The 14,554-nt window shown below is 35.0% G+C and overlaps 1 protein-coding gene and 1 pseudogene across 7 annotated transcripts; one reads left to right on the forward strand and one right to left on the reverse strand.

Annotated features, from left to right (window-relative positions):
• Positions 1 to 300: 300 nt before the first annotated feature.
• On the forward strand, positions 301 to 906 carry LOC130966525 (probable calcium-binding protein CML46; annotated as a pseudogene).
• A 1,505-nt stretch (positions 907 to 2,411) lies between these two features.
• On the reverse strand, positions 2,412 to 12,349 carry LOC130968548 (pentatricopeptide repeat-containing protein At5g39680). 7 transcript variants are annotated; one of them, XR_009081687.1, is made up of 6 exons: positions 12,195 to 12,349; positions 11,257 to 11,796; positions 10,810 to 10,885; positions 10,634 to 10,723; positions 7,372 to 10,240; positions 6,998 to 7,091 (listed from the first exon to the last, which is right to left on the reverse strand). XR_009081687.1 is itself a non-coding variant. In XM_057893888.1 (5 exons), the coding sequence occupies exon 5, from the start codon at positions 4,923 to 4,925 to the stop codon at positions 2,820 to 2,822; it is 2,106 nt and encodes a 701-aa protein (XP_057749871.1). In that variant the 5' UTR covers positions 4,926 to 4,938; positions 6,998 to 7,091; positions 10,634 to 10,723; positions 10,810 to 10,885; positions 11,257 to 12,250; the 3' UTR covers positions 2,412 to 2,819. The 7 variants fall into 7 exon arrangements, 2 of the variants coding, with proteins under 2 accessions (XP_057749871.1, XP_057749872.1); XR_009081690.1 differs by having other exon boundaries at positions 11,257 to 11,549; positions 11,684 to 12,251; XR_009081689.1 differs by having other exon boundaries at positions 11,257 to 11,549; positions 11,630 to 12,251.
• Between the last annotated feature and the right edge of the window lie 2,205 nt (positions 12,350 to 14,554).

Genomic DNA, 14,554 nt, shown 5'->3' on the forward strand with positions numbered 1-14,554 from the left:
AGAGTATTCCGAGACCTTCTAAGAACGTTCCGGAACCATCTAAAGCATTCTCAAATACTCCAAAAAACTATACAAACATTATTAAATTTAACTTTCTAAAATTTACCGTGACAAGAAGCTCCTTATTCCCAGTCGGACTGGTTTGACCGGCCAATTTGGTCCAGTTTTTAGAACCATGTTATATATAACCAACCCTTCATCCTTCCCTCAAACCATAGATTTCACATCTTCTTAGGCTAACTAGATAGCAAACTAATAATTTGAGCTAACTTCATTCATTTTGTAAGGATATTTGAAACCATGGTTGTTGGTCAGCTTCACTGCTTTATTGAGGAGAAGAGATCACAGAATGATGGCAACTCAACTCCATTTTTCGGTTTCAAATACGTTTTCCTATTTTGTACAATTTACAACATAAACAATGAGTTTTTCTCAGCTCTCTGGTTTTTTCTTTTGCCTCAAATTCATTATCGTAACTCAAATGCATGTTTCGATGAGAAGTTGAGTTCTGAACCTGAGATTTGTCACAATGAGCCAAGTGGCTTCATAGATTTTGGGAAACTTGAGAGGGATCATGTGAAAATGGTGATGGCGAAAAGAGACTTTCTTGCAGCTCGGAAAGTGAGGAACTTCAAGAACAGTTTGGTTCCAAGAAACTTTCTAACATGTTTGAGGAACAGGAGCCCAAGCCTTGAGGAGCTGAAGGATGCTTTCGATGTCTTTGATGAGAACAAAGACGGCTTTATCGATGCAAGCAAGTTGCAGAGAGTTCTCAGAATCTTGGGATGGAAGGAAGCAAGAGAACATGAGAACTGTTAAAAGATGATTAGAAAGTATGATGTGAATCAAGATGGAAGAATAGATTTCAATGAATTTGTAAAAATAATGGAAGACTGCTTTTGCTGATTTATTTGTTCTTGTTTAAGTATTTGGTAATTCACGTAAAGAAATGAAATGCAAACCAATATTGTATGGATGTCCTAAAACCAAATACCTTACTCTATGTCCACATTTAGAGTTTACTCTATTCGAAGTTATTAAGCTCAATTTAGGGTCACTCCATGTAAATCGAATAAAATAAAGTCGATTTATCCTAGTACATAGTAAATCGAATAGAATAGATTTGATTTGTGAAGTAAATCCAATCAAGTAGCTTTGATTTACTTGGGGGGTAGGGGGGTGATGCAACCCATAGTACTCGATATTGTCCAAAGTAAATTAAATGAACAAACTTCTTCGATTTAGTGGTTTCGATGCCCCTAGTAAATCAAATTTAATGGATTCAATTTACAATGGTAATTCGGATCTAATAGATTCGATTTATACTCCTAACATCCTCTATAATTCGATTGGTGAGGTCATTCGACATCCTTCTTCATACTCGTTGTAGCAAGTATAATATTCGCAGTTTTGGATATTAATGTTATATTTTTATTTTTTATTTTTTGAGTTCAATTAAAAAATTAGGAAATTTTAGTAAATATCAATAAATTCTTTAATTATATTGTTATTATAAAGTTTAAATAATAAACTTTAAATTTTGATTTCTAATTTAAATTCTGAATTTTAATTTAAACTCTAAATTCAATCTCCAAAATTAGGGAATTAAAAAATAATTTTACAATCTAATTCTTTATTTTTTTAATCGATATTTTTATATATCAAATCAATTCTTTTAGTCTAATAATCCAATAATACATTTTAAGTCCACACTTTTAAATATTGTTAGCTAATTAATGGCAAAAAATATAAATTTTACTTGCTAGCTAATTAATGTAAATTAATGTAATTCAATTTACTAGGGATATCAAAACCACTAAATCAAAACTTGTTCATTCGATTTGCCTTGGACAACTCTGAGTACTATAGGTTGCATCTCCCCACCTAATAAATCGAAGCTGCTTCATTCGACTACATCATAGTAAATCGAATCTATTCTATTTAATTTACTACGTACTAGGATAAATCCACTTTATTTTATTCCATGTATACATGGAATGACTCTAAATCGAGCTTAATAACTTCGATTTACTTAAAATAGACTCTAAATTCAGAAATACATGCAAGGTATTTAATTTTGGGGCATCCATCTAATATTGGTTTGGGTCTCATTTCTTTATGTGAATTACCCTCAGTATTTTATATAATATATATTAGTTTGCTTAATATATTTTTCCCTTTGATAGTTCTTGTCTCTCAACATAAATAATGAAAATAATTTGAAAAGTTGTGTTTACATTGACGCTTCATCTCTGATTAAATACTTTGTATGAATTAAAATACTAGAAGGAAACAAAGATAGGAAAAGTGAAGAATAACTAGTTCATAAAAGTCCAAGATGAGTAAGAAGCATGGAATAGTGTTTCGGAAATGAACAATCAAATTTCTTTTCTGTCAAAAGTTTGCATTATCTGATCAAATAAGATTGTGAGACTATAAAAGAGCTGCAAATGTTTTCAGCAGAAGAAAAGGTAATTCTTACAGACTAAGTACATAGAAGAGCAAGGATTTGGAAACTCATGATGCCAAAGTGCCACTGAAACTGAAATTCTTTCATTTTTCTTGCCACGGATGAGAATCTAATCAATAACATATACAGTAAGAATCCTAGATAAATATTGTACATCAATGTGCAGAAGTGAGGAACTATATTTTGGAACTTAATTGCTTTAAATCTTGGTATTCTATTCTATTTTTCTGTAACCGGTAGATGTGCTGTTTAATACCTTGGCAAAAAAGGGGTAGAAAAAGATCCTCTAATACCTTGAACAAGATAAAACATTGCTAGATTACAGAATACACAAAATTTATCTCTGTTTCTACCAATGATCCATGCAGGTGCAGAACCCATCTTGAAAATGATGAAAACGATTAGCATCTCTAACAATTATCAGCCTATTTGTGGCCTTCGATATCAGTTTCACAGCGGAGTGACAGTCATCACACATCCGAAGGTTCTTTATTATACGAATTGGTGCAGGTGAAGGAATTTTCATGAGGCCATATGCTATAGCTAGCTTCTCACTGTGATAACCAAGACAACCTTCCTTCTGTTCATCCTCTACATCATGCAGCACAGCAGCAACATCCGGCACATACCCAAGTGGCTTGATCATTGCTAACAACTCGTGAACTTTCTCATAAATCTGAACAGATTCCGGATGATTATCGCCTTCTGAAAGAAAGACATGGATATCGTTTCTTATCTCTAGCCAACTTGCTCCAGGTTCCTTCTTGATGTTTCTATCTCTCATCATCTTCCGAATCTTTGCTACTCCATCCCACCTCCTTGACTTGGCATACATATTTGATAGTAACGTGTAAGTCCCCACATCATGAGGGTCCATCTTTATGACATATTCTGCGATTCGCTTTCCCAGATCATAATTTCGATGAACATGGCATGCATTAATCAAAGTTCGCCAAGCAACAACATCCCACTTCACCTGAGTTGTCTTCATAAAGTTATCAGCTTCATCAAGCAAACCAGACCTGCTCAAAAGCAAAACCACACAGGTGTAGTGCTCCAATCCTGGTTCAATCTGGAATTTCCTCATCAGATGATTCAAATAGTAAAACCCTTCTTGTACAAGAGACAAATGAGCACAAGCAGAAAGAACTCCAATGAAGGTTACATAGGTAGGACACACTCCAACAGACAACATATCTTGGAACACTAGCAAAGCTTGTTTACCAAGTCCATGATGGGCGTACCCGCAAATCATAGCATTCCAACTGATTATATCTCGATGTATCATATCTGAGAACACATTAGATGAAGACTCAATGCTGCCACTCTTGGAATACATATTGATCAAAGCATTTCTTACAATGATATGATTCTTGAAACCAAACTTCTCAACCTGGGCATGTAATAGATCGCCATGTCCCAGTGCAGCTATACCTGCACAAGCATTAATTAAAACTGCAAAAGTGAACTCATTGGGTGGAGTATCTTCTCTATCCATACTGGTAAACAGATTCAGAGTCTCCTCGAAATATCCATTCTGCAAGTAAGTAGCCATGAGAGCAGTCCACACAACCACATTCCTCTCTTGCAAGCTATTGAAAACTTTCCTTGCCTCCGAAGCTTCCCCACATTTGCCATACATGTCGATCAATGCACTACTAACATAGACATCAAACGTCGAACTCCTCAACAACCGAGCATGGACTTGCGAACCCAGTTTCAAATCTCCGATTTGAGCACAAAGGCCCATAACACTAACATATGTAACATTATCCCACACCACACATCTATTCACCATTCTCCCCAAAACCCCAGCAACCTCTTCCGTCTCTCTGGATTCCAGAAGAGCACTCAACACAGAATTATAAGAAAAGACATCACTATCACCATCATCATCATGGTTGGGGACCATATCCAAAACCTTCAATGCTGAGTCCACATGAGAGCACCTTGAGTACATGTGAACAAGGGCACTCCTCACATATTTATGAGACACCAATCCACACTTCACCAAATACCCATGAAGTTGCATACCTTCATGGACTCTTCCACTACTAGAACAAGAAGATACAATGGTTGTTAAAACGAACTCATTGGGGCACGCTTCTTGCGTTGAAACCATGCTCTTGAAGAGCACAAGGGGTTCCAAATGGTTCCCACTATGGAGATACCCCGCCATCAGAGCACTCCAAGAGACCACATTTCTAAGTGGCATTTCGTTGAACAGTTTTCGGGCAAGGACCAAGTGGCCACATTTGACGTAGAAGTTGATCAAAGAATTGATTTGGAATATGTGAGTGTGGTGTGAAGCTTGGTTCCGAATTAGCAACTGTGCATGTATGGATTTTCCGAAGGGTAAACATTTGGAATCAGCTGAGAGTTTAAGCAGCTTGACAATGTCTTCAAGGGATGGTACAAACTGTTGCTTTGGTGGCAGTTTTTTCACTGCCAGCATCTTTTACCTTAAACTGCATGCACCATATTTAAAAAATAAAGAATCAACACCGAAACAGGAGAGTAAATATTTCTTCCAATAAATATTTATTCCCTGACTAAAATAAATTCTAAATTGATTCCCAACTATACAAAAGAGTGTAAAACACACTTGTCATTAGTAATCAACCCGAAATTTTTTGAAGTTACAAAATGGGTTGTTATTTTACCTTTAAGGACTGAGTTGTCCTTATTAATCAATATTTACTCATTGTTCCATCGCATTTTAAATTAGATCATGGAGGACGATGGAAATGAGGAAGGAGGCAGAGAGTAGAGAGATGAGTTTGTTTGGAATACAAAATGAGAAAGACTATTTTGCCTATGGATTGATTTGTGAATAAAATGTTACATAGGTTGGTAAGAAGCAATCACGAGAACAATTCTTTTGAAAAATGTTCTATCCATCTCAATTGAGGTTCCTAGATCCTAAATTAGAAGCTTAATAATTAAAGAGAAACAAACATTTCAATAAAGCTTTTTGGCCACAGAGTTTTCGATAAATGCTCATAAAGAAGATAGTTATCCAAAGCATAATAACCAGAAAAAGTTAAAAGTTAAAACCAAAATGTGGATTCAATCGAACAATAGATAATAATACATTTTCCTGTAAAAACACTCAAGATACAGCAGCATTAAAAGTAGAAGAGAAACGTTACAACATGCCATTCAATTTTCCCAAGAACAGGATATATATGAAATCTTACAGCTCCTTGTTGGCAATACTTCTTTGCACTTGTAAAAGTAGGACTAAAATTCTAAAGAGATCTGTATCAGACAAACTCAAACAGTCCATAAAAAGAGAAACACAATTCCATTTACTAACCAATGAAATTTTAGCATTCCTTGGTGTCCTGAAATATTTTATCTAGGCTTGGGTTGATGCAAGCTTGATAAACATTGAAAGTAGCACAAATTGACTTCTTGCCGATTAATTTGACCAAAAAGAAAAATTTCAAAGACAATATTCATCCATTATAATTTATTTGCAAAACTCAATAGACAATATTCCATATTTGAATTCTAAATTATGTGTAAACCACTTTAAAAAAAATCAAACTTTATCTGTTGCTCAAACGAATTAAACAAACGACCAGATACCCAATTCAAGCCCTGAATTTAGGAAGAAAAAGACTTTGAGCTTAATGAACAGCTTAATGAAAATGAGTCCATTCAGAATTACAAGTGATTTTGTTCTTTGTTCCGAATGGACTCATTTTCCAAATGAACAGCTTAATGTACTTTGTTCCGAAGGGACTCATTTTCATTAAGCTGTTTATAAAGCCCTTTGTTTGTTGGCCTCTTGCACCAGCACAATAGGTTCAAGAGGCACGGGTACCAAAAGGCTTGGCTTTAAACATAGTTTGAAGAATCACTTGTAAAGACAAAATCATATCATTTAAAAAGAACTTGCATACATAAAAATCTAGGGAAATAAATGATAGCTTCAACAAATTAAAGGTGTTTTGAAAATATTTTATGACTAAATTATTCTTTTCGTTCTACTTTTGAGTAAAGTTCTAATTCTATTAAGGGCAATAGAAGGTACTTTCTCTAATTTTTAACTTTTACTAAGGGAATAAGAAATGACAAGAAGCCTCCAAACAAGTATAAACAGAATTCGTGAAAAAATGTAGAATTGAAATATTGACATGACAAAAATAAGCATATTTAGTTTTTTGGTGCATTAATACCTTTGGCTAGTGTAAAATGTATGCATTTTTAAGGAAAATATTTTAAGTCCCAACCTCAAGATCTTAAGTAGTAAAAATCAATCATTTTACAAATTTGGATAACAAGAATAAGTCTCCTGAATTTTCATGACTATGATCTAAAAAATTATATATCATTTTTGGATAGGATAATTTTATCTTTCATGGCTAATGAATTCAAATCTAACTTTTTATTGAAATACTTAACCTTAGGAAAGAAAAAGCAGTAAGTGATGTAATTAGCAATCAATAATATTTTGCTAAGTTTATACTCTGGGTAATACAATCTTCTGTTACGTTGATAATAATGGTTACAAATTACCTTTTCTTTCTCAAGCACCTGTGCTGAGGCATCTGTAGGAACTGATGAAGGCCAAACTGCTGGCTTAGGCCAAGGTAGCAAGCTGAGATTAGAACTGCTCATAAGGAAAGAAATCATCATCAAACAATGAAAATAAGGAGTCTAGCCAAGTGTAGTGTAATAAGTATTGGATTATCAACTAATGGAATGACAATTGATCACAATAAGATAACAGAAGTATAAAATGTATCTATTGACAAGACTTCTTTCGATTTCAGTTTCATATCCAATTACATAGGCAAGACTCATGAACTGCAACATATATAAAATTCAGAAAGCAACCCGGACAAAAAAATTATTAATATGGGTCAAAAAGGAGAACATGATGCATTTACCTTCACTCTTGCTAGTGAATATAGGTCGCCTAGAAGATGAAAGAACCTTTGCTCTATGTAAATTGTATATTTATCATACTACTACTTTTTCTTGGTGTGAATATGTGATTATTTGAGTGCCGACAGTTTTATGGTACTTAATTACATATATCTTTAATTTGTTGATCCAATGTAGATAGAGTATTGTAAATAATGCTTCTATGTGGGTGGGAACAATCCCCAGCCACAAATATGTTATGTTTCCTCTCAACTTCAATCCAACTGCATCCTTCTGGCTTTTTCAAATCTTTATTCTTCATCATCTTTCTAACCTCCATGACCCCATCCCATCTAGCATCTGCTGCATACAAATTCGATAAAACAATGTAGTTTCCAATGTCATCAGCTTTGATTTTGAACAGATGGCTGGCTACAATGCGCCCCAATTCAACTTCATGATGGATTTTGCAGGCACCAAGCAATGACCCCCAAAGACTGGCATTAGCTTCAATTGGCATCTTGGTGACGAGAGAATATGCTTCCCTAACTCGGCCACCTCGAGCAAGGAGATCCACCACGCAAGCATACTGTTCTGCATTTGGCTGCATACCATGGATTTTCTCCATTGAATAAAATATCTTCAGACCTTCGTTTACACGGCCAGCATGACTGCAAGCTGATAATACAGAAGTGAAGATAACATGATCTGGCTTGATTCCCATTTTAAGCATATCAGAAAAAATTCCAAGTGCTTCTTCACTCATACCATGCATGGCATACCCACCAATCATAGCAGTAAACATAACCAAGTCCTTAGTAGCACTTGCGCGAAATAGCTTACTCGCACAGCCTATGATACCACATTTTGCATATGCATCTAAGAGGGCTCCTTTTAGGTGAAGATCCTCAAGACAAGAACGAATGACATAGCCGTGACATTGTGTTAGCAAGTGTGCCGATGCCATTTGTGTGCATACCGGAAGGATGCTCATGATAGTCACCTCATCAGGCTTCATCCTTCGAGCTTGTAACTTGTAGAACAGTATGAGAGCTTGATCCCGACAATCATTTTCGGCATATACTCGAACCATAAGATTCCAGGTGGTAAGATCTGTCTCAGACATCCCACTAAAAATCATATTTGCATCACGATGTGATCCTAAACCCACATAACCTGAAATCATCGAATTGCACGAGACCAGATTCCTTTTCTCTGATAGATTCTGAAACATTCTATTAGCATAGTCCATGTTACCACATTTAGCATATGCATCAAGTATTGCATTTCCAACTGCAGGAGCAGTGTCACTAACTAGAAATCCAGCCTTAATTGAATAGGTGTGTATTTCTTTAACCTTTTCTACTCTCAAGAGAGAAGCACAAAAATGGATGGTAGCCAATACTGTAACTGAGTCAGGTCTAATTCCAAGTTTAAGCATTGTATGTAACAAGCTGAGAAATCTTGAATGATGCCTCTTCTCTCCAAAGGCATCAAGAATAGAATTCCATGAAATCAAATCTTTCCTAGGTATCATATTGAAAGTATGATATGCTTTCTCTGTATTGCCACATTTTGCATAGAAACTAACTAAAGCATTCCCAACAGTAGTATCTTCAAAAAGATAATGGTGTCTAAAGATATATGCATGGATCTGTTTCCCTACCTGCAAGTTTCTGAATTGAGCACAAAGTGGAAGTATGCTAACAATAGTCACAGAATCAGGCAATAGCATCTCTCGAGATACTAAATTACTCAATAGATTCAACGCTTTAAACCATTGACCATTTGATGTGAATCCTGCAATAATAGCATTCCAAGAGACCAAGTCCCTTGCATCCATTGCCCAAAATAAAGATTCCGCTTCCATCATCCGACCAACTCTTATGTAGAAGCTAATCAAAGCATTGGACACAGAAACATCAGCCGACAGTTCAGCCCGTTGCAGCACATAAGAGTGGATTTGCCTTCCATACTGGTATGCAACGTTCTCACCAAGCAACGCACAAACAGGCAGAATATTTGCTGTAGTGGCATAATTTGGTTGTGTTGGCCCTTTCACCATTGAACTGAACAATGTAAATGCATCTTCAAACAAGAGATTCTCAGCAAGACCTGCAATCATTGCATTCCACGAAACAACATCTTTGTGACCAATGTTGTCAAAAACAGCATATGCATCATGAGATACCAGTCCACACTTTGCATACATTGACATAAGAGCATTCCCAGCAACAGTGTCCGCCTCAAAACCAGACTTGATCACGTAAGCATGCACACTCCTTCCAGCGTCGACATCCCCTAAACGAGCACAAACAGGAAGGACAATGGCAACAGTAACTGCATTGGGCTTAGCCTCCCCATTGGAGTGCATTGTCTGAAACATCCTCATCAGAACCGAATTGTACTTCATGGACCCTGAAAACCCAGATAGAACAATGTTCCAAATGACAGAATCACGGTGGCTGAGCTGATAAAACATCTTCTTACATTCAACAAGCTTGCCACATTTTGCATACATGTTAAGCAACGCTTTGTTAGTAACCTGGCAAGCACCATGGCCCTGCTTAACAACATAGCCATGGAGAGCTGTTTATACTAAGAACATAGCATAACGGCGGTCGGGAAAGTGGGCCCCCATCGTCTAGTGGTCCAGGACATCTCTCTTTCAAGGAGGCTGCCCAATTTGAGAGCCAATAGGGCAGAACAAGACTTGAGAATCGAAGCAACAACACTGTGATCGGGTTTAAAATCTGCATAACCCTTTATGTATTGATGGAAAAGGGACAAGGCTTCCTTGTGCCTGGAATCAACACATAAGGTCCTGATCATGGAGCCTCGTTTCTTGAAATCGTGCTGAAACATGCCCTTCTTCAAAGAGGAAGCTACAAACTACGAGGCTTCAACATTATCAGAACACCAAGTGAATACAGCACAATGAATAGTGAAAGCTACATAAATTTCAAAACTTTAAGGCTTCCGAATTCCTCATTCTCATGCCACAATTGATGAACAAAAAGATATTTAATCTTCTTTGGCATTTTCCCAAACAGTTAGCGTGCTCATTGGAAATGTCCTGGTGAGTGCTTACTTGTAGTTGCATTAAATTTTCCTTGAATTTAATTTAAATTGTTTCCCCTCTTGTCAAGTTTTTTTCACTTGAATATCCAACTATCTACTAACAACAGGTTTCTATCAACTTCTTGGAACACCAACTTAAAATTTCATCAACAAAAAAATTGCATAAAAGGAACATAAAAAGGATAAAGACAAATCAACATCTACCTCCTTTCCAAGTTGACAAAGAGAATCATTTGTCACTTTGTCATTGATGAATAACTGGTTTGTTTGCCCTGAAAAGTCCCAAATATACATCTGCACAATCAACACCAGCAAATTATACATAATCAAGGAAACATTGAAGCCCATGCTCAAAATCAATTAATAGTTAGATAACTCACAGACTATACTCAGAGTCGAATATGTCACAGGCTTTCTTGTAGAATTTGGCCACATGGTATCACACTATCACATAACCTATTAATCAATCAGCAGATTTCAATCATCCAAAAAAAAGCAATTCACAGCTTATCCAACCATTGCATATTTCAATCAACCAAGGTATTTTTATATATATATATATATATATATATATATATATATATATATATATATATATATATAATGCATCAATCAATAATCAACATATTCCACAAAACAGCAACTACATAAAACAAATAAAACCTAAACAATAACAATCATGAAAAAAACAGCCACAATCATGAGAAAAAAAAAGACAAAAATCAATCATTAACCATTTAAACCTACATTAAAAGATATAAACAGCAACAATCACCCAAATCATTAAAAATTAACAGAGAATAATTAAAAAAATTAAAAAAACTCACATCAGGAAGGTTGACGCCTTGACCGCAGGGAGAGAAGCGAGCCACCTCGAAGCACAGACCGGCAAGGTGACGCAGTGAATGCGCAGGGTCGACGTGACGCGAACGGAGGCGACAGATGCGGACGGAGGTACAGACGACGTGACAACAGTGAAGGCGCAGGAGCTGGCGGACGCAGACGAGCCGGCGACCGTGCGGTGAGAGGGAGAAGGTTGAGGCGCCACGTTCTCCCCTTTAGCCCGTTTCAGACTTTCAGAGTGAGAGAGTGGGTTGGGGAGGGGGATCCTTCGCTGGGACTAGAGAATTCAAAAAAAAAAAAAAGGAGAACTCACCAAAAAGAAAATGCAAAAAGGAGAAATAAAAAAAAATGCAGAACCAGATTCCCCGCCACCACTCCTCCTCCGTCGTATCCGCCGCAACCCCAACACACCTTCTCCCTCTTCGACTCCAAGAATCTGAACTTCCTCTTCGCAACCTGGTTTCTCTTCTTCTCTGCACGGGGGCTGCTGCGTTATTTACTTATTCACCGATCGCCTTTTTTTCCTGGGTTTTTCAAGGGTTTGAGATTTTTGTTTTATGTTGATTTTGCGGTGAGAAAAAAAAATGGGATGTTAGTGGTGAGTGATGTGCCACTTTCTGAAATTGAAAACAATCAGCTGGTGTTTTGAATATTTTGTCAAAGGGGATCTGAGTGATGGATTCTGTGGAAGTATTAACTGGCTTTTTTTGGTTGTGTTGCAACTTTTGAAATGATTATTTTTAACTTTAGAACTGTAAATTATGGTTTTATGGTAAATTATGGTTTTATGGATTGATGACGGATGAGTGCTTGGGCTTCATCGTTGTTAATCATAAGTTTCATCATCTTGGGATGTTTTATTGAAAAATGTGTCTTTTTATTTCTGTTGGGACTTGGGAAAGCAGAATAAACATTGCCATACCTGTTATATTTGCAAGGTGGAGCACGGAGGGAGCCGTATGTGCAAATTTCGTTAGGATAATAAAATTGACGGTAGGATAGCATTTATACAAAAATTAATTTGGTTATGGATAAAATAAGTTTGAATATAGATGTATGGCGAGTTGTCGGCAAATGTGGATATGTGTTGTTTAGTGACACGATGAAATAAAAAATTTGTAGCTCCTGCAAAACGTAGGGTGTTCACTTGGGTCTTTAAAAGTCAAAACCTAAATAGCTAGGAGAACTAAGTAAAAAACGAAGTTACTAAAACTGAGGAAGAGTTGAAAGAGAGTGAGAAAATAAGAGTAAAGAGGGTTAAGAGTGAAGAAATAAAATGCGAGAGAAGAAGCATAAGTACAAGTACAGAAACAAAAATTATGGTGTGTGATTTTATCAAACTGAAAGAACATATTATTAAATATTTGGATCATTTTTAATAGAAAAGTAACTTTTTTTTTTAATATTTAACGATAAATATATATATTTATTCAAATTTTATTTATTTGTGTTATAATTAGTACTATTGTGCTTATTAATATTATTATTAGTAATATTATATTATTATTTATTTCTCATTACGATTTAAATTTTTTTATTATTGTTATTATATTATTATTGTTATTATTAGGCAAATTAATTTCTGTATTATTAGTGACGTTGTTATTGTTGTGGTTATTATTATTATTATTATTATTATTATTATTATTATGAAAATAATTTATTAATATTTTTTAGTGATTTATTATTATTTTTCATGATAATAATAATAATACTGTTTAGAAAACCATTTTTTTAACAATGTTTAATTAAAAAGAATTTATTAATTTTTAATAATTTATTAATATTTTCTAATAATAAATAATACTGTTTATTAATAAAATACTGTTTAAGATAATGATAATAAAATAAATGGTTATTATTATTGTTATTATTGTTATATTTGAGTAATTATTATTATGATTAGTATATTATTATTTGTTTATAATACTGGTTATGATAGTGAGAATAAGTTATTATTAATTTTTAATAATTAATAATACTGTTTAATAATTTATTATTAATTTTTAGTGATTTATTATTATTTTTCATTCATAATAATGATAATAATACAGTTTAGTAAAAGGTATTTTTTTAACACTGTTTAGTAAAAAAATTTATTAATTTTAATAGTTAACTAATATTTTGTAATAATAAATAATATTATTTAATAATAGAATATTGTTTATTATTATTATTATTATTATTATTATTATTATTATTATTAGCCATTATAGAATACTGTATAATAGTTATAATTATTTTCTAGTAATAAATAATAAATAAATATTTATGATTATTTAATAATTTATTATTATTTTTTAAGATAATAATAATAATACTGTTTAATTATTGTTGTTAATTTTTTTGAATAAATTATTAACTGATATTATTTAGAATTTAATAATTATAATTTTTTTTTCAAGCTATCAGGAATTTGTTGTCCAGAAAACTCAATTCGCCAGATACCTTTAACGAGGTAGCTGCAGCGGCACTGGCATTGATTGGGTTTCAACACGTTTCGCGAGTAGGCAAAATGAGAGGTCATTCTGCACAACTGAGTGCTTTGGTGGAACGCTGGAGGCCGGAGACTCACACATTTCATCTTCCGGTCGGTGAAGTGATGGTGACGCTGGAAGATGTGAGCTATATTCTTAGTCTCTCGATTAATGGGGAGGCGATTACGGGTAGATCAGACAGCAGCCACTAGTTTTTAGCGGAGAATTGCATTGCGTGTTTTGGTCGGGAGCCCGGTCCGCAAGATTCACGTGTTGGGAAAGATTAATATTGCATGGGTCCGAGTGAACAATTCATTCAGCCGATAGAAAGTTGACCGAATAATGGTAGTCACAGGAAGGTTGCGTGTATCCTTAGGATAGAATTTATGCACTTTACCAAGTTCGTTGTCATATGTCCCCAACGATGACCATCATCGAATGCCAACACCCATCTCTCATCACCGATGTCATCGCACCATTGAGTATATGCCTCACCTCGCTTTTTAAGTCTTTGGTAGTTTTTGTTGTACTCATGCTCTGTCCTAGAATAGCTTGTTGAACAAACCATTTAATCATAAGCAGATGCCACAAATTTACTATGAATAGAACCATAACAGTGAGTTGAAATACCTGTGTTCACCACGAGTTTATGCAAATATGGAGTCTTGAACCTCCTTAAGAAGTTGGACCCGATATGCTTGATGTAGTACATGTGCCACGCCCTTGGTGGTGACCATGCACCGTTACTGCGAGCTATTGCAGCGTCGATGGAGGTATGGCGGTCCGAAATAATACCCACACCATC

This window comes from Arachis stenosperma, chromosome 3 (genome assembly GCF_014773155.1).
Source record: "Arachis stenosperma cultivar V10309 chromosome 3, arast.V10309.gnm1.PFL2, whole genome shotgun sequence".
Classification (NCBI taxonomy): Eukaryota; Viridiplantae; Streptophyta; class Magnoliopsida; order Fabales; family Fabaceae; genus Arachis; species Arachis stenosperma.

What these genes read in the sequence shown, in the direction of transcription:
- LOC130968548 (XM_057893888.1), bottom strand. Translation starts at nt 4,925, where the DNA reads ATGCTGGCAGTGAAAAAACTGCCACCAAAGCAACAGTTTGTACCATCC.